Raw genomic sequence first — 20502 nt, forward strand, 5'->3', positions numbered from 1 at the left:
TCCAAATGTCTATTAAATGAAATTTTTGCATAAATGTATTTAAACAACAGGACAGAGAGTTATTTGAACTAGGTGGCCATCTGTCTAGTGAAGGATCTGGAGCAATGTTAAAATCGCCTCCAACTAATAACAAGAGATTAGGGTATTTGGATAACCAGAACAAAATGCGTGTTTCAAGGGCATCCAATAAGAAGTCATTATCAGACTTAGAATTAAAACCATACACGTTGGCAAGAAGAAGAAGTGTACCATCAATGTTGACAATCATTAACACAAAGTGTCCTTCTGAGTCCATTTCAGAGTGCATAACGTTCCCATTAAATTTGTTCTTCAGAGTAATAACTCCTGCCGATCTTTCTGAACCATGTGAGAACCATAGGTCCTTGCCCCACTGTGTTTTCCAAAAAGCAGTATCCTTAATAACAGAATGTGATTCTTGAAAAAAAACAAAGTCAGTATTCTGTTGATTTGCAAACAAAAACAAAGCTTTTTGCTTAACAGTGTCTCTTAAACCCCTGACATTGAGAGAACAAAGTGATATAGACAGTGCGGCTTTAACACAAAATAATGAACAGTTTACTTCCCTTAGTTAACATGGAACTGGTATTAACTTTTATCCTGAACCTCAAAATTGTAAATAACTCCTTTGACATCTGTAAACTTATACCTCAGGGAGGGCAAGAAACCTCCATCAACGCAGATGCAGCTTGATCCTCAGGCGATGTGAGTGTTGGGTGCACCTCTTTCCCTTCAATGAACACACGGACCCCGGCAAAGTGAGCTCTTTTTCCTTCTTTCCTTGCAGCATCAATAAGAGGCCAAAGCTTCTCTCGAATTGCTCTGTCGGCAGAGGACAGATCTTCAGTGAACCTCATGTGATTTTCTTTCAGAAAGGAGCAGTTTTTAGCTTTCCTCCAGATCAGGTCACGAGCTGATCTTGTCACAAATCGAATGATGACCAGCCTTGGTTTCTTCTGAGCTTCGCTGTAGCGGCCCAGGCGATGAACTACATGCTGTTTTTGAATCCTGCACTTGTTTCCCCGGCAACAGTGCAGCAGATGTCAAGTACTTTTCTGGTGATGTCTTCTTGCTTTTGCTCAGGGACACCTGAGAGCCGGAGATTCCATCTCCGATGGTATCTTTCAACTTCGTTGACTTTCAGTTCTACTTGAGACATTCTGCTGCTGTTTTTATCACAAGTAGCTTTAACTGTTTGGGTGACATTCTTCAGAGATTCTACTTCCAAGAACATGAAATCATGGCCTCATGTTAACAGTATTCTTGCTGATCATAGCCTCCAGATTATCTGAGCGCTCATTAATTAAAGTAGCAATGTTGTTTTGCACATCAGCAAGAGTTATGTCACCTTTGTGTTTTTTACCACCTGGTCTGGCTGGAGTATCGGGGTCCGAGTCCGGCAGTGGCATCAGTTCAGGACTTTTGCTGCGGTTGTAGTCATGTTCGGCAATCACGGCATTCTTGGGGCTGGTTTTTGAGCCAGCTACACCTGTGCTTCTCTCCATTTCCTTGGATGTTCCTTTGGTTAGACTTTTAAATTTCATGGGTGTTTCTTTTTCCTTCCTTTTGCTACCCTGAGTTGTTGGAAACATCGCTGAGGTAACAGAGCTCTCCTGCTGTTAGCTAAGCTATCGCTTTGCAAAAAGGCTTATGTCACTAAAAAGTTCTTTGAAGTATGGTTCAGGAAGCTGTTACTTAGAAGTGTCGCAAACGTGTACTGAATAAACAGTCAGTAGGATAACTCGCTTGTGATTCAGATAAAAAACGACGGCTGAAAGGGAAGTAAAACTGCAAAATCCTGCTTAGCCACGGAGCAGAGCGTCTACCTCGGTCGCCATCTTGGCTGCTCCAATCGAAGAGCTAATCCAGCAGCTAATCCAGAAGCTAATCCAGCAGCTAATCCCGGAGCGAACAGGAAAGGGAAATGGATTTTGAACTGCAGTTTATTAAAGTGCAAATGGAAAAAGGATTTTGAGATGCAGTTTATTAAATTGCAAATCGAAAAAGGATTTTGAAATGCAGTTTATTAAAGTGCAATTGGAAAAAGGATTTTGAGATGCAGTTTATTATATTGCAATTGGAAAAAGGATTTTGAAATGCAGTTTATTAAAGTGCAATTGGAAAAAGGATTTTGAGATGCAGTTTATTAAATTGCAATTGGAAAAAGGATTTTGAAATGCAGTTTATTAAATTGGTATTCAAAAATGAATTTACAAATGCAGAATTTATTCTACAATTCAGTATTGAAGCACAGAAATTTTTATTTCGATGCGCGTGGCTCTTGTGGTCCTCCATAGTGATGCGCTTGGTGTTGCAAATGTTTATTTGCAAGGTTTCTTTGTGCCTTTTGTCTGTGCAGCTTTCCAGGTATCTTAGCTGCTCAGCACACCACACATACTGCTCTCCTCCTTCGTAATAACGGGGAGAGTCAACCGCCCACCGGATTGTCAGGTGCTTCTTCTCAACAGCACTGTACCAGGCTTCCCACTCTGACAGGATGTGGACTCAGCACCCAGTCCATGAGGTGCTGGAAAGGGGCAGGGGCTCCAAAATATGCTGATTAAAAGTGTGACAAATTGGTACAAACCATCCTAAGTGGAGAAAGCTGTTTTTTCCTAAGATGCTAGAGACATGGGAATTTACTAGTAGCCCTTGGTTAAATCCAGTGTTGGGAAAAAGTGAACAGTACCCAACTGATCCAGGGCATTGGGTAGGAATCAAACTGTGACACCTCATTCAACTAGGGTCTAGCCCCATAGTTCACAAGAGCTATGGGGCTAGCCCATCCACTGTGTGAGTCTTCTATCACTCCCATTTTCAACATTTCAGCCAATTTCTTCTGAACAATTTGTCTTTTGTCTCAGGTAGCCAATCCCACCAGGATGGGTTTCAAAATGGTGCTCTACTGAGCTTTATGAGAATGGTGTGGCTGAGCAGAGGGGAGAGCACACCTGAAAAACACTGTTGCATTGCAACAACATCTGCTTTCTTGGGCCTATGTGAGATAGTAAACACAATGGAGGGAGGATGAAATGATGGAATTTGGCACCTCCGACCCCAACTCATCTGTCTTCTATACCAGAGAAGCGGTTTCAGTCTCTCTCCTTGCTTCTAGGAGGTTGAGGTGATCATGTCTACTTCCTAAAAGCATGGCCAGAGGTTTGACTTGATGAGTGAGTTTGGTGTGAAAGATCTTAACTGGCATGCACAAAATCCTGAGCTTAACTTGATAGAAAACCTTGAATGAATCAGAGCAGGGACTGTGAGCCTTCTTGTCCAACATCAGTGTGTGACCTCACGAACATGCTTCTGGAACAATGGTCAAAAATTCCCATAAACAGACTCTTAAACATTGCGGAAAGCCTTCCCAGAAGAGTTGAAGCTGTTATAGCTGCAAAGGGTGGTCTGACATCATGTTAAACCCTATGGATTGATTCGGATGTCAGGTACATATGCGTGAGAAGCAGACGTGCAAATACTTTTGGCAGTGTCTTTCTTTACAAGGTAGTGAGAATGAATGAAAATAGTTATTAATTTATCTTTATGAGCTTGTTTCCTTAAAGGTTTAAAGCCAATATGGCAATTAAATCGAAGGCCAACTGAGTGGGATGCTTGTGGCATAAGGCCAGAATGGTTGCCTACAGATGCCCAGCCCAAGGTCATTTATTGCATACTTTCTCCATGATATTTCTCCCACCTTTGCTGTCCTATCAGAGTTAAAGCTAACAACAACAAAAAAACAATATATTTAAAAAAATAATCACCCAAGGCTGCGTCTGTTGTACTGTTCTGGTTTGTGGCCAACACCTTCACCACTTTTTAATGCTAATGACATAAGGTCATTAATGACCTAATGACATAATTGCCATCCACAGTGTGGAGCTGTTTTCAGCAAACAGCAGTGAAGTACTGCTTAAAAATGTCTGGTGAACACAGTTCATACCATAAGTAAAATTTACTCAGGGCCAGGTGAAGACCAGAAACAGAGCTAAAAGACATTTATCACATGGAATTAAATACAGCTTCAGATGAATGCTCCTTTTTTTTACTTCAGATACTTTGTAGCCAGCACAAGCATACAGACCAAAAACAAATGCTGACTGTGATCCAACTTGGCATACAGAAATGAATCTTTGGTGTGCAACATTTACATCTATATGGCCTTAATAAGGAAGATATTTACCTTTGTATTCTGCTTTTTCACATACCCAACTAGGGTTGCATAAGCGCGCTAACCATATTTGGTTGGTGTCCAACAGTGTTTTTGAAAACATAGTACAGATTGTACTAAAAAATTATCAGCTTTTCTGTCATTATTTGGATGTTTAGGTACATGGCTCCACAGCTCGAGAGATTAATCTGTGGTTTGGCCTGAGGGGGATGATCCAGGAGGGAGGTGTGCTTTCACTTTGGAGGGGAAATGGTATCAACGTCCTCAAAATTGCCCCTGAATCTGCCATTAAGTTTATGGCCTACGAACAGGTCAGTGGACAAACAGTGAGAAAGTGGAACTATGTCTTCTGTTCTCTTAAGTGTTTACTTAACTCGTGGTAGAAAAAGTAGTAACTGTATATTAGTTTACACTGGGAAAAAAATAATAGGCCTCTCTACTGTCCTCTTGTCCTCTTGAAATCTTTCATTGCTTGTGGTTTCCCCTCCTCCTGTTCCACGCTCTTCCTACTCCAGATCAAGTGGCTGATCCGAGGTAATAAAGAGGGTGGCAGTTTAAGGGTACAAGAGAGGTTCATTGCTGGGTCGCTTGCAGGAGCTACTGCCCAGACTATCATCTATCCCATGGAGGTGAGTTTAAAATTTGTGTCAGTCGTTTCCTCTTGAAGATATGTTTCTTTTAGATAGAACATTTCTCCAAGTGGTAAAGACGACCACATGAAGGGCATCTACTGTCTGGATCTGTTGTCCATTTTTGTAAACTTCCCTTGCCATCCATCCCCAAAGGTTCTCAGTTGGATTTAGACCAGGGGAACACGCAGGATGGTCCAAAAGAGTGATGTTATTCTCCTGGAAGAAGTCCCTTGTCCTGCGGGAATTGTGTACTGTAGCATTGTAGCACCCCAGACCATAATGGCGCCCTTGTTATGCTTGTTATGCCAGTAGCATAGGAAACCTTTAGGACCATCAAGGTTACATTTTTTCTCATCACAGAATAAAACTCCCCCCCAACCACCATAGTGAATTTTACATTGAGAATAGCAGACAAATCAATAATACAGCTCTTCCAGTTAATGGCTAATTAATATTATACTGAACACAGTCCAAAAGATTCAGTAAGCCACATCAGTGCCTACTGTCTGTTTACTATCAGAATCAGAAAGGGTTTTATTGCAAAATGTTGAGCAGGTTTACAACATTAGGAAATTGCTGCGGTACTTAGTGCAAACATACTGTCATATAACGCTTAAATAGACATAAAAATAAGAATTAAAAGTGCTAAGTATAGATATATACATGAGTGCAGGTGGTGATCAGTGCCAAACATGGAATGATGCAGTGAACACAGTGTAGGGTCACGTGTTAGTGGTGGGAACAGTCATATGGTTATTGTTCATGAGTCCAACAGCAGAGGGGAAGAAACTGTTCTTATGGCGAGAGGTTCTGGTGCGAATGGACCGGAGCCTCCTGCCTGAGGGGAGCAGGTCAAACAGAATGTGTCCAGGGTGAGAAGGGTCAGCTGTGATCCAAGCTGCACGCCCCAGTGTCCTGGAGGTGTACAGGTCCTGCAGAGATGGGAGTCCGCAGCCAATCACCTTCTCAGCAGAGCGCACAACACGCTGCAGTCTCTGTTTGTCCCTGATAGTGGCTCCAGCGTACTACACGGTGATGGAGGAGGTGAGGATGGACTCGATGATTGCAGTGTAGAATTGCATCATCGTCCGTGTTGGCAGGTTGAATTTCTTCAGCTGCCTCAGGAAGTACATCCTCTGCTGGGCTTTCTTTATGACGGAGGTGATGGTGGGCTCCCACTTCAGGTCCTGGGTGATGGTGGTACCCAGGAAGCGGAATGAGTCCACAGAGGTGATGAGGGTGTCAGTCAGGATGATGGGGGGGAGTGGGGCTGTGTGCTTCCTGAAGTCCACAATAATCTCCACTGTCTTCTGGGCATTCAGCACCAGGTTGTTGTGGCTGCACCAGGACACCAGATGTTCAACCTCCCTCCTGTAGGCAGACTCATCCCCGTCCGAGATGAGTCCAATAATGGTGGTGTCATCTGCAAACTTGATTAGCTTGACAGACTGGTGGGTGGAGGTGCAGCAGTTAGTGTACAGGGAGAAGAGCAGAGGAGAAAGAACACAGCCCTGAGGGGAGCCGGTGCTGATGGCCCGGCAGTCTGAGACATTCTTTCCCAGCCTCACATGCTGCTTCCTGTCCGTCAGGAAGTCAGTGATCCACCGGCAGATGGGATCAGGCACATTCATCTGGGAAAGCTTGCCTTGGAGATGGTCTGGAAGGATGGTGTTGAAGGCAGAGCTGAAGTCCACAAACAGGATCCTGGCATAGGTTCCTGGGGAGTCCAGATGCTGCAGGATGAAGTGTAGAGCCATGTTGATAGCATCGTCTACAGACCTGTTGGCTCTGTATGCAAACTGCAGGGGGTCCAGGAGGGGGGCCGTGAGGGTCTTGAGGTAGGAGAGACCCAGGCGCTCAAATGACTTCATGACCACAGATGTCAGAGCCACAGGTCTGTAGTCATTTAGTCCAGTGATCCTTGGTTTCTTGGGGACAGGGATTATGGTGGAGGATTTGAAGCAGGCGGGCACATGACATGCCTGCAGTGAGGAGTTGAAAATGCCAGAAAACACTGGGGCCAGCTCGTTTGCACAGTGTCTGAGGGTGGCAGGAGCCACACCGTCTGGGCCAGGAGCTTTTCGAGCATTCAGACTCTTAAACTGCTTCCTCACATCTGCTTCATGAATATGAAGAGTTGTAGTGGGAGAAGGTGGTGTGAAATCCTCCTTGGTGTGGGGTGTGGAGGGAGGTGTTGTAGGTGAAGTGTTTGATGGTGGTGATGGCTCTATGGTGGGGCGAGAGGTGGGGGAGTGTCCAAAGTGTCTCCGTTGGAGGTGTGAAGGCTGCTTGATGGCTCGTCAAAACGGCAGTAAAAGTCGTCAAGGGTGTTGGCCAAGAGCAAGTCATCAGTGGAGTGGGGGGTTTTAGGCTTGTAGTTGGTGATATTCCTAAAACTTTTTCACACAGAGGCCGAATCATTCTCTGAGATCTGCTGCTGCATCTTCTCAGAGTGCTGATGTTTAGCAATGTCCACTTCTTTAGTGAATCTGTACTTGGCCTCTCGGTAGCAGTCCCTGTCTCCGCTTCTGAACGCCTTTCTCTTTTCCAACCACAGCTTTTTGAGTTTAGGAGTAAACCAGGGTTTGTCATTGTTATAACTCACCCTGGTGCGTGATGGCACAATGCTGTCCTCACAGAAGTGGATACAGGAGGTGACAATGTCCGTAAACTCGTCCAAGCTGTTAGAAGCAGCCTTCATTCACTATCATAGCCAAGTGGCTAACAAAGGTAAACAGAAGTTTTCCCAATCCCTACTAATGAATGTTATTTTGTTTCAGGATACATAATACCTGTCACTGTCCAAACCGGGTAAACAGATCTACTTACCCGTGCCTTTTGTTCGTTTCTCCTCTTCTTTTCTCTTTTTTTCTAAACTGAGGACCTGATTGCTCTGACCTTTTCTTGTGAATCTTCCATCAGTAATTTTACACTCCAGTATCAACAATCAACCCCACAACATACACTAGACACCTTATGCACAGATTCAGTTTGTATAGGGGTTTATTTTGGATTTCACACAACCCAGGAAAAATAATTAATACATAATGGGCTTGGATTGACAATATTACGAATGATTTTTTTTTTTAATTGTTTATTTATTTTTATTTTGTGAGCTTGCCATATTGGTCCATTTGATTGACCTTTATTATAATTATGTATTTATTTTGTTTTATTTTCAGTTGTTACAGAAGGGACAGACATGACTGGGGAATAGGACAGGGAGAAAGAAAGAATGAAGGAAAGAGAGGGAGAGAAAGACAAAATAGAGGGGAGAAGAGATAGTGAGAAAGTGGGAAAGAAAAAAAGAAAAGCAAACAAACAAAGAAAAAAGAAAAAAAACACCTGGATCACCTGTTGAGAGAAGAAAAAAAACAGAAGAGAAAACAAACAAAAAAGAGCAACATAATAAATACAACACCATCACAATCAACTAGCTAACAGAAGATAACAGTAGATACTAAATATTAAATGTTATTGTGCAGTACGCAAGATCGACAGCGCACAATGTGCTTTGAGGTAGCAGCCAAGAAAGGTGTAGTTTGTGTCTTTGAACCCCCGTGTGTACACCTGTGTGCACACCTGCGTGGAACAGCACGCTTGTATTCAAAAGGTTTCTCCATGTAACGATCTGCTAGGGAGTGTGGGGACCCATAGCCCCGTCCCCCAGGGCATGAAGCAGGTATGGAGGAGATCCAGGCCCCAGACATCCAGAGGGCCCAGAGTACCACCAAGGAGAACCACCAAAGGGGCAACCGTGCCACCCTCCTGGGAAGAGCTGAGGAGACCCCAGACGAGGGGTCACCCAGCAGCCACGGAGCAGAGGCCAAAGGGGGTTACAGTGACGTGTCCGCGGGCTCTGCCAGCAGCCAGCTGTGGCAGAGAAGACCGAGCCCCAGGCCCAGAGGCCAGAGGCCTGAGGGCGCCCCACCCCCCGGAAGGGGCCCGGCCGGGCCACAGGCCCCAGGCTGCGCCAAGCGAGCCGGTACATACATGAGCACCCAGCCCGAGACACCAAGAACCATCAACACACCAACGTCTGAGGGCATCAGCCACCGGCAGGGAGTGTGGTGAGGGGAGATAGGCCTTTCATACCTTGGAGAGCCTGAGGTGTTCCCAGAGAGGTGGAGTCTAAGACCCGACCTGACATATACAGGGTGGGCCATTTATATGGATACACCATAATAAAATGGGAATGGTTGGTGATATTAAAGTCCTGTTTGTGGCACATTAGTATATGTGAGGGGGCAAACTCCTCAAGATGGGTGGTGACCATGGTGGCCATTTAGAAGTCGGCCATCTTGGATACAACTTTTGTTTTTTCAATAGGAAGAGGGCCATGTGACACATCAAACTTATTGGTAATGTCACAAGAAAAACAATGGTGTGCTTGGTTTCAACGTAACTTTATTCTTTCATGAGTTATTTACAAGTTTCTGACCACTTATAAAATGTGTTCAATTTGCTGCCCATTGTGTTGGATTGTCAATGCAACCCTCTTCTCCCACTCTTCACACACTGATAGCAACACCACAGGAGAAATGCCAACACAGGCATCCAGTAGCCGTAGTTTCAGGTGCTGCACATCTCGTATCTTCACATCAAAGACAATTGCCTTCAGATGACCCCGAAGATAAAAGTCTAAGGGGGTCAGATCGGGAGACCTTGGGGGCCATTCAACTGGCCCACGATGACCAATCCACTTTCCAGGAAACTGCTCATCTAGGAATGCTCGGACCTGGCACCCATAATGTGGTGGTGCACCATCTTGCTGGAAAAACTCAGGGAACGTGCCAGCTTCAGTGCATAAAGAGGGAAACACATCATCATGTAGCAATTTCAAATATCCAGTGGCCTTGAGGTTTCCATTGATGAAGAATGACCAATAGCGGCGGATTTGTTTGTTAGCTTCACCATTCACATAAAAGTTTGCCTCATCACTGAACAAAATCTTCTGGGTGAACTGAGGGTCCTGTTCCAATTTTTGTTTTGCCCATTCTGCAAATTCTGTGCGCCAATCTGCGTCATCCTCGTTGAGATGCTGCAGTAGCTGGAGTTTGTAAGGGTGCCATTTGTGAGTAGCTAATATCCGCCGAAGGGATGTTCGACTAATGCCACTCTCCAGTGACATGCGGCGAGTGCTACGCTGTGGGCTCTTGCTGAATGAAGCTAGGACAGCCACTGATGTTTCTTCATTAGTGACAGTTTTCTTGCGTCCACATTTTGGCAAATCCAACACTGAACCAGTTTCATGAAACTTAGCAAGCAGTTTGCTAACTGTAGCATGGGAGATGGGTGGTCTCGTAGGGTGTCTTGCATTGAAATCTGCTGCAATGACCCAGTTACTGTGTTCACCAGATATCAACACAATTCGGATCCGCTCCTCACGTGTTAACCTCTTCGACATGTCAATGGCTGTGAACAAAGAGAAACTTGTAAATAACTCATGAAAGAATAAAGTTACGTTGAAACCAAGCACACCATTGTTTTTCTTGTGACATTACCAATAAGTTTGATGTGTCACATGGCCCTCTTCCTATTGAAAAAACAAAAGTTGTATCCAAGATGGCCGACTTCTAAATGGCCACCGCGGTCACCACCCATCTTGAGGAGTTTGCCCCCTCACATATAATAATGTGCCACAAACAGGACTTTAATATCACCAACCATTCCCATTTTATTATGGTGTATCCATATAAATGGCCCACCCTGTAGACACATACGAACAGGCGCACGCAGACACAAACGTGCATTCCCACCCCCATATACACATAAGCAAACATTCGGCACTCACCCGACGTAGAGACAGACAGAAATAGACACTGTACACACAATCACACGCCCCAAACATACTCTATATCCCAGGTCCAGGTACCCTCGCCCCCAGAGGGACAAACCGTACCTAGACCCAGGAGATGTAACCCTTTTCCCTGGGGTGGAGGCAAGCAGACCCCGCATCCCAGACCCCAATCTGACGGCCAACACCTCCTCCCAGCTCCCCAGCCCCGATGGTTAACAGAGAACGGGGATGAGTGAAGACCCCAAACCTCTCTTCGCCCGCTCATATGTAGTGTTGCTGCGTGCTGTTCTAAAGTGCATTTAAAACACAGGAGGGCATGGTGCTTCCTGCCAGAGAGCAGCACGGCTCTTCCCCAAAACCCTCAGTGTCTATATGCATTTAAAATTGAGGGTTGGGCACCAGCGCCAGAGGTGGGTTTGAATACACAGACCATCCTCTGGACGCTGTATAACATGCCCACCCCCAAGGCCCTATATGTATGTGTTATGAGAGTATGAGTAATGTGGATGTCTTGGTTGCAGAATAAAATTGAGGCACAGGCAGCCAGAAGGCAACAGAGGGGGAGTGCCTCCCCTGCACCGTGGTGACACACCTGCACCTCAAGCCCTGCATGTGAGGGTGGGTGTGTTGGAGCGGGAAGAGGGAGGCAGCTAAAGATGTGGAGGGACGAAAGGGAGGGGCAAGTGGCCCCTCCCTGGGCCCAGCTCCCCCGCTGACCCCAGTAGGCACCCCCAAACTCTGGAACCCACCAGGGCAAGGGGGCCCCCAGGCCCATCTGGACCGGGGCCCACAGCAGCAGCACTGCCCAGCCCCACAGAGTCAGGGGCAGCCCACCCGACCCCACCGCAGAGAAAACTACACCCACCCCATCATCCACTCATCTCCCAGACAACACAAGACAATAGACACCTAGGCTGAGTTCATTCTCTCCTATATCTCTCCCCCACCTGCAGAGTGAGCTCCTGGAGAGAGGAGACAACGTGCAAAGATTTAACAGCCTACCCACCAGTTGGAGAGCCCTCCAGTTGGGGCGATGCACCACAGGTCCCCCGCACCAGGGCTGAGCCCCCATGCACCCATCCGCCCACAACCCTGGCAACACAACAACCAGGACCCAAGCCCCCAAGGCCCAGCCAGAGCACCCCCAGACCCCCAAGCCCACACACCCGTCCCAGACCCACCCAGGGGCAGCCAGGCTACCAGGCCAGTGACCAACGTCCACCAGCACAGACCCTCCCCCATCTCCGCTGTACGCAGCCACAAGGAAAACACCTCTATGAACCACCACTGTGCAATACCAAATTCTATGTGCAATAACCCAACTGTATATACACAGCACTATTTATTACATATTACTTTTTAAAAACCGCTTGTATATTTGAACATTTTATATATATAAATACATATGTATATAAATGAATATATATATATATATATATATATATATATATATATATATATATATATATATATATTTTTTCCTCTGTTAATACTGTCCATATGTATATAGTGCTTCAGAACTGTCCCCCCCAACATGTTTGCACTGAGTAGGAGATGCTCTGTATCTCATTGTACAACCGTATAGTGACAATAAAGGCATTCTATTCTATTCTATTCTATTCTATGAGCCACCAGAGCCCCTAACCAGGTCATGGCAACAACCCCCACAACAACAATCCCCAGACGCCCTAAGCCCAGCCCTACCGACATATCAACCACAATAGCGAAGGCAGGACCAAACCATGACCCCCCACTCCCACTAGGTGATGAAGCCAATCAAAGGAGTCCAGAGGGATTGTTCAAATGTGGTGGCAGAGGCTGTACCAAGACTAATGTAATCTATTAGATGGTTTTTATATTGGTTAGAATTAAGATTATTTTTATTTTTCCAGTTAATGAAGACCATTTTCTTGGCAATGCATAGGGCCGTAAAAGCAATGTGGGCTGTGTTTATTTCTGTAGTGACCTCATCCAAGTTGCCCAGCAAGCACACTAAAGGGGAGGCTGTAATGTTACATTTCAGACCCTTTGATAAGTCTTCACATATCCCGCGCCAAAACTTTTGAACTGGTGGACAGAACCAAAGAGCATGGATGTAATTGTCCGGTGTATTGCCTTGACAGTGTGAGCAGTTGTTGGAAGACGTAAAGCCCATCTTGAACAGCCTATGACCCATATAGTGCACCCTATGTAGTATTTTGCATTTTATTAATTGCAACTGGGATTTCTGATCCATTGAAAGGTTTTTAAGAATATCTGAGACCAAAAGTTTTGGTCTAAGCTGATCGATAAATCCACTTCCCATTTTGCAATAGGAAGTGATATTGATTCATCTATTTTAGAAAGTGTTCTGTATATTTTAGACAATAATTTGGGGGTTTTTAGATTAAAAAATTGTACCACACTTGGTGGTGTTTGTAATTCAGCTTCACTGGGCTTAAATTTCTTTTTTACTATGGATTTAATTTGTTGATATTCCAAAAGTCGTTTCTTGTTGATCCCATATTGTATAACTAGTCTGTCAAACGAAATAAAGTCTGTTCCTTCCAATATATGTTCCAAGTAACTGATTCCTTTACAACTCCAATCTGGCAAGTTGATCATATTATTGTTTTGTAATATGTCCGGATTGTTCCAGATAGGTGTACGTTTGCATGGGATTAATGAAGACTGTCATTTTTAGAAACTCCCACCATGCATGAATTGGAGCCAGTTGGCTAAAAAGTAGTGATTAAAGTTAGGCAGATCTAGTCCTCCTTTATCCTTGGACCTTTGTAATGTTTTTAAGCTGATACGTGGGGGTTTATCTTTCCAAAGGAATTTAGAAATATACAAGTCTAGAGTTCTGAACCAATCTTGTGATGGCTTACTCAGGATCATTGAAAATAAATAGTTTATTTTTGGCAAGACCATCATTTTTATAGCGGCGACCCTTCCCATGAGTGATATGGGTAGAGGTTTCCATCTAGCCAGATTGCCTTGTACTCTCTTTAGAAGTGGGATGTGGTTTAATTTAGTTAATTCTGCAAGCTTAGGAGAGATATTGATACCTAAATATTTAATATTTCCAGATTGCAGTGGAGTAGATGAAGAATTATGGAAGGAGCATTTAATCGGAAGAACTGTAGATTTTGACCAGTTAATTGAATAATCTGAGACTCTTGAGAAAGAGTTTATCAATGTAATTACCCCAGAGAGACTGGTTTTTGAGTTTTGGAGAAAAAGCAACACATCATCCGCATGAAGGCTGATTTTATGTTCCACATTCTTACATTTTATGCCCTTTAATTGTTGTAGCCTGTCTAATTGCTGCTGCTAGTGGCTTAATAAAATTTGCAAACAGTGAAAGGGAGAGTGGGCATTCCTGCCTGGTGCCCCATAGGAGACAGAAGCTGGAGGATGTTTGGTCATTTGTTCTGACACAAGCTGTTGGGGAATTATATCATAATTAAAACCAGTTTATGAAAGAGTTTCCAAAACCAAATGTGTGTAAAGTTGCAAATAGAAATTTCTGTCAAACGCCTTTTCTGCATCAAGAGACAATATTATGGTTTCAATGTTTTTACTGCAGGAGTTGTCTATTACATTAAATAATCTACGTGTATTTGTTGATGAGTGCCTGACTTTTATGAAACCAGTTTGGTCAGGATGAATTAAGAGGGGGGTTATCTTCTCTAATCTCTTTGAGAGAGCTTTGCAGATTATTTTGAGATCTACATTTATAAGGGATATTGGACGATAGCTTGAGGGAAATACAGGGTCTTTGCCTGGTTTTAGTAAGACACTAATATTTGCAGAATTCATATTTGGTGGTAGTCTGCCTGCCGCATTCTGTGAAAAATTGGTGCCAGAGTTGTCCAGAATTCTTAGTAAAATTCTGCTGGAAAGCCATCTGGACATGGAGCCTTCTTGTTGGGCGTACTTATCAGGGTTTCCTGGAGTTCACCTGGTGTCAGTGGCAAATCCAGGGCCATTGCTTGGGTGTCTAATAATTTTGAGTTGTCAAGAAACTGATCAATTTCGTTTTTAGATGGGTTTATTTGTGGTGTATATAAAGTTTCATAGAAATCCCTAAAAATTTTGTTTATTTTTTTAGGGTCATATAATGTATTCCCAGATAAATCTTTAACAGCACATATGGTTGTTTTTTCTTTATTGATTTTTAACTGGTTAGCTAGAAATTGACCGGATTTGTTACCGTGTTCAACATTTTGCAAGCGAAGTCTTTGTACTAAGAATTGAGTCTTTTTATTAATAATTTCATTTAATTCTAGTTTTGTTTTGCATATTTTGTTCAATGTTTCCTGATCTTGGTGGGACACATAGGCTTCTTCTAGGGATTTGATGTTTTTTTTCTAATTCCTGAATATTTTTGTTTTCTTCTTTCTTCTTATGTGATGAGAAAGAAATTATTTTACCTCTCATCACAGCTTTCCCAGGAGCATGATCACTGATAGCTATAGGGTGAATCTCAGTGTCTGAGATGTCCCTCAGCAATGAGCTGCTGACTAGGAGATAATCCAGAGAAGAGTACGAGTGATGGACATGTGAGAAGAAAGTATATTCCTTACTGTTGGGGTGAAGGGAGTGCCATGCATCGCAAAGGCCAAAGTCGCTCATATACTGTTTGATTATATTTGTGGACTGCCAATTACGCTGAGTTCCTGCTGTGTTGAGCCTATCCATTTCTTCATTTAGCCCCAGGTTGAGGTCACCCCCAAGAACAAGTGTGCAATCTAGGTGTTCGGAGAGTGCACTAAAAAATCCGTGGAGGAATGAGGGATCATCAACATTTGGACCATATATACTTACAATACATAGCTTTTGGTTAAGTATAGATAGTTTAACGATTAGGAAGCTGCCCTCTGGATCTATAACTGTGTCGAGTACTGTGAAATTAATATTTTTATGTATTAAAATTGCTACTCCCCTTTGTCTAGAACTATAACAGGCTGAAAACACATTAGGAAACTCAGGTGTTTTAAGTTCATTCAAACCTGTGACAGGCCTGTGAGTCTCTTGTAATAAAACAACGTCTGCCTGTAGGTTTTTAAGTTGGTTAAATATTTCTAACCTTTATTCTCTGGAGCCAGCTCCATTTACATTCCATGTGACAAACCTTAGTGTGCCCATAGTTGTGTGTGCATGGCAAATGATGTACGCTGTGTATCTCACTTACACGGGTGAGGAAAATGGAAACACATCACTTGTTTGTAAATAAAGAGAAGAAAAATGCCCGGCGAGAAGCTCCATAGATCTGACTATGTGTGTGCATATTAACTAATATGAGAAAGTGTGTGCACGTCTGAGTGTGTGTGTCCTATATCTGTGCGCTGTGAGGCTGTTGTAAATGTGTTGCCTTTGAACGCATGTGTGTGCGTGATCGTGCAGAGTGAGCGTGTAGAAATAGAGGGTGTTGCTTGTGGATGGGTAAGGAAACAGGTGATGGATGCAGTGATAGAAAAGAGAAGCAAAGAAACCAAAGAGCAGGGTGAGCGACAAGAGAGAGAGAGGAAAAAAGGAATAAAAATGGAACCATTCCAATTAAGGCATTGACGAAGAGTGACGGTGACGTTATACTGAATTAGCAAACTGATATTGCTAAGTTAAACAGATGTTAATGCAAGAGAGTGTCAGTGAAGAGAATAGTGTAGCAGATTCTTATCTGGTGTGCGGTCAATACAGCCATGGAGTGGTGCCGGGGTCGCGGTAGAGCTGTCCGTCCATGTAGAGCCGGTCCACCATGATGCCGCCCCCACCACGATGCTGCCCTTGGCAACTTCCCATGTTGCCCATATCAAAAACCGCCACTGGTCCCATGTTTGGTGCTCTGTTGCAAAGTCCAAATGGTCAGTTCTGTGGCTTTTAAGGAGGCCTTTGGAGACGTTTTTTGTTTTTGAAGCCCTTCAGTCTCAGTTGCCTGATGTGCTATCAACATTGTTTCCTTTGAGCTGCAGTTTAGTCATTTTCAGAGGAGAGTTTCACAGGATCCTCTGGCCCTGTCTTAGGGATAGTCATGAAAGCCACTGCACAACATTATGTTGTGTTGTGACCTCTTCAGGGTCAATTAAAGGTTGTGGTCCATCCAAATTTGACAGTTTAGGGCATTACATGAATTTGGAGTAATGGTGCTGCAGGGGCACATGTGTGGGCTTACTCAGTTTATTTCCATTTTTAGTATACCAAAAATCATTCAAACTTTTTCTTTAATCTGTTCTCCCAAGTTCTTAAACAACTTAACATCAAGCTTAACAGTGCTTCAGTCTATCATGCTCAAAGTCAGGGGAGCTTCGGGTTGTTTCCATCAAACATGGAACTCCAAATTAATGCAATCAAATGGGGGAGACTGTGAGGAGGGTTTGCCATGGTTGATGGTGGCTAATGGAGAGATCACACATTTAGCCCTTATAAATTATTGTTTGGACATAAGTAGTTAAAAGGAGTCAAACCCTCTTAAAGGTGGTAGCGGTGGCTAGCTCTGTATATTGTTTGCAGCTGGGGAGGCATGGCATAGGAAATCTGGCTTCTGCTCAAAGTAAGAAGAAAAATGGTTGGTAAAAGACGTTTCACCTCTCATTTAAGAGGCTTCTTTAGTTAAACTGAAGAAATGCTACCATAAAGCACAACTGTATCAGTGGAAGAATTAGAAAATAGGCGTTTAATGAAACCATAGACCAGTTCTACCTTCTTTGTCTCATTGAAGAAGAACCTCTTGCTACTGTTTCTACTCACTCCTGTGTTAATTTTGGATTTGTATGCTTTTTTTCTTATACTCTCTATGCTGGATAGGTGCTGAAAACTCGCCTTACATTAAGGAAGACCGGACAATACTCAGGTATGGCTGACTGTGCCCGACAGATTCTGAAGACTGAGGGCATCCGAGCATTCTACAGAGGATACCTGCCCAATACAATGGGCATCATTCCATATGCTGGCATTGACTTGGCTGTGTATGAGGTATGTACTGCTTTCTGTACACTCTCTGTGTATAAAGAGTTACTTCAGATCAGAAGCATTAGCATGTTTGTTCCTTTCATGGGCCGGCTAAGTCTCGCCATGTTTGGTTATGGCACTGCCTCTGGGCAGATTCCTAATCAGCTCACCTGACATCCGTACCTGTTTGCTATTTGAAGCAATCAGCCAGTGGTATTTAAGGCCAGCATTGTCAACTGTCCTTACCCGGTTCTTCTGCTAACCTCTGTTAGTACAGGCCACCTCAGTTGTCTATTTTTTGCTGTTTTCATGCATTGCTAACCTGTGTTCTCCTTCTCCTCCTAATATTTTCCATTCAATCTCTCATACTCACCACTTGCATTTGGATTACCTCCACACCTGAACACTGTACTCCCAAGCACGCATAATGTAGATATAACAGGTGGTCATTTGAGTTATTGTTGTCTTCTGGTCTACTCATTCTTGTTTGGCTTCTGGCAGACAGATTGTATTTTTGCCCAGAGAAGTAACACTTACTCACTTTACTTCTCTGTAAACCCCAGAGATTGTGTAGAAAAATCCCAGTAGGTTCTGAAAAACCCATCCCATCCCATCTTGCACCAACAACCATGCCACATTCAGTAGTAAATTCACCATTCTGCCCCATCCTGAATTTCAACAGGTCATCTTGACCATGTTTTCCTGACATATATTTGGCTGATTACATATTTGCATTATTGAGCGGCTAAACAAACTATCTAACATAGTGGCTGTATGCGTATGCGTTTCAGTTCATTTCTTTCCCCTTCTTTTTTCTCTTCCTCTTTCTAACTTTCATTTTAACTGCTCTCCTTTATTAGTGTCTTAACATTTTTCATTGCTCATGCTTTAAGACCCTGAAGAATGCCTGGCTCCAGAGGTACTGTGTCAACTCAGCAGACCCAGGAGTTTTGGTCCTGCTGGGCTGTGGCACTATCTCCAGCACCTGTGGCCAGCTAGCGTCATATCCCCTCGCTCTCATCCGGACTCGCATGCAGGCACAGGGTGCGATATGATGTAAATGATAGATTGTAGGCAGTTTACATTAACCAAAACATTGGAACGATTTAGCAATAAGTCTGTCTCATAGATTACTCTCTGTAACTTACATTGTTCTCATTTTTACTTTCAGCCATTACTGAGGGTAAAACCAAGCTGACCATGGTGGGTCAGTTCAAATACATCATATCTCATGAAGGTGTGCCAGGTCTGTACCGAGGCATCACGCCCAACTTCCTCAAAGTTATTCCTGCTGTCAGCATCTCCTATGTGGTCTACGAGCACATGAAGAAGGCCCTCGGAGTGGTTTACTAGACTGATGCGACAAACACAAAGAACGGTGGAGGCAGAGACACATTTTGCTTGTTAGAAGAAGCAGAAGTGGAGAATTAAGCTTCTCGGGACTCGGAAGAGAGAAGATGAAGGATCAATGCACTGATGCCATAAAACGTCTGTTGACACCATCAACTTCCAACCTTTTTAAAGTGCAGGTAGTAGGTCAGTAGGATAAATTTATTGATCTTGGAGAGGAGAATGAGGCTATTGATGCCCACTCTAACACTATTATGTTATGTTTGAGGAATCATCAAAAAGTTCTTAGGAATTCTTACCCTATTCTCCTCACCCTTATCCAGATGGACTCACTTGCAGCTGCTATTTTTAGTGTTCTCCTTCTTCATCCGATGTCTCAGCACATTTCAGTCTGACTCCACATTTACATTGTCATAAATTTATAATGCACAGTACATGTCACAAAAAAGGACAAGGATTCTCCTGATCTTGTTTCTCACTTTTTTCCATGGCCCTTTTTCCAGAATGTTTGGATAACGTCTCTTACAAGCAAGAGTTGAATCCCAGAATATTTGTTATGTAAGCAACATTTTGGATTGGTTTAAAGGTATCAATATGTAGTATATCAATATCTGATAATGCTACAAAATACGTGAGATTCCAACAACGGGTTATCAGATTCCAAAAAGGAGGACTTTTCATAATTTTGTCCAAAGAAACATGAGGTAAACAGCTAGGTTTGCTTGTTCAAGTTATAAAATAATATAGAAGCAGTGTGTGCATGTGAGCTGCAGCATGACTTAGCTGTGCATTGCTGTAAACCTTTGAAACCTTCAACTGTTTTGCTGCTAGCTATTGATGGAAACTACATTTAAATAAATGGAGAAGATGGATTTCTTGCATATAGTGAAAATGTGGATGTGAACACAAAACTTGGTTTGATATGAGGAGTTTATGCTCCATTTTTTTCAACAGTGTTTCTTCCTGCAAGTTTCCAAAAGGAACAGGATGAGAAAAAAAAAATCTTAGCTTACACAAACCTAGATGTAATCTTAAAAGGACTATAGGCCATCTCCTGACCTATGACAGACGGGATATGTATGGGCAGAAATCTGTGCCATCAGAAACTGAATTTGAATAAGTTAAATTTGAATTTGAATTGCTCAGATTGAATCTGAATTGTGACTTGAATAAATGCTTTTGAAAACTGAATTTGAATTAGTCTAATTTGAAATTGAATTTATGGTTTGAAAATGATCATCACTAAATTGAAATTGAATTTTATATATTGAAAATGAATTCATTTGCTTTGAAACTGCATTTTATCCTTTAAAAATTCAGCTCTCGAATAATTTCAGTTTCACTCTCACCATTCAGTTTCTGTCACGGTACGGCATGGCAGACCGTGGGGGGTGTAGGGAATGAGGACCCAGGCGCGGAGCTCTATGAGTAGACAGTGTGTTTATTTACAGTGTATGGTGCAAAACAACAATAAATCCCTGTGTTTTCCCCAGACTCCCGTGTCGTATCCTCCTTGTGCTCTCTGCTCCCGTGTGTCGGCACTCCCGGTGCCCGCTGCTCTTCATGCCTCCCACGCACCTCCTGCAGGGAACAATAGC

The 20502-nt window shown here is 43.3% G+C and overlaps 1 protein-coding gene across 1 annotated transcript; it reads left to right on the top strand.

The window, feature by feature from the left end:
- The first annotated feature begins 4353 nt into the window (after positions 1 to 4353).
- LOC116312847 (calcium-binding mitochondrial carrier protein SCaMC-3-like) lies at positions 4354 to 20086 on the top strand. Its single transcript, XM_031730350.2, has 5 exons — positions 4354 to 4500; positions 4705 to 4818; positions 17411 to 17578; positions 18448 to 18598; positions 18726 to 20086. The coding sequence occupies exons 1-5, from the start codon at positions 4399 to 4401 to the stop codon at positions 18905 to 18907; spliced, it is 717 nt and encodes a 238-aa protein (XP_031586210.2). The 5' UTR covers positions 4354 to 4398; the 3' UTR covers positions 18908 to 20086.
- Positions 20087 to 20502: the final 416 nt, after the last annotated feature.

This window comes from Oreochromis aureus, linkage group 4, assembly GCF_013358895.1.
Source record: "Oreochromis aureus strain Israel breed Guangdong linkage group 4, ZZ_aureus, whole genome shotgun sequence".
In the NCBI taxonomy this organism is placed as follows: Eukaryota; Metazoa; Chordata; class Actinopteri; order Cichliformes; family Cichlidae; genus Oreochromis; species Oreochromis aureus.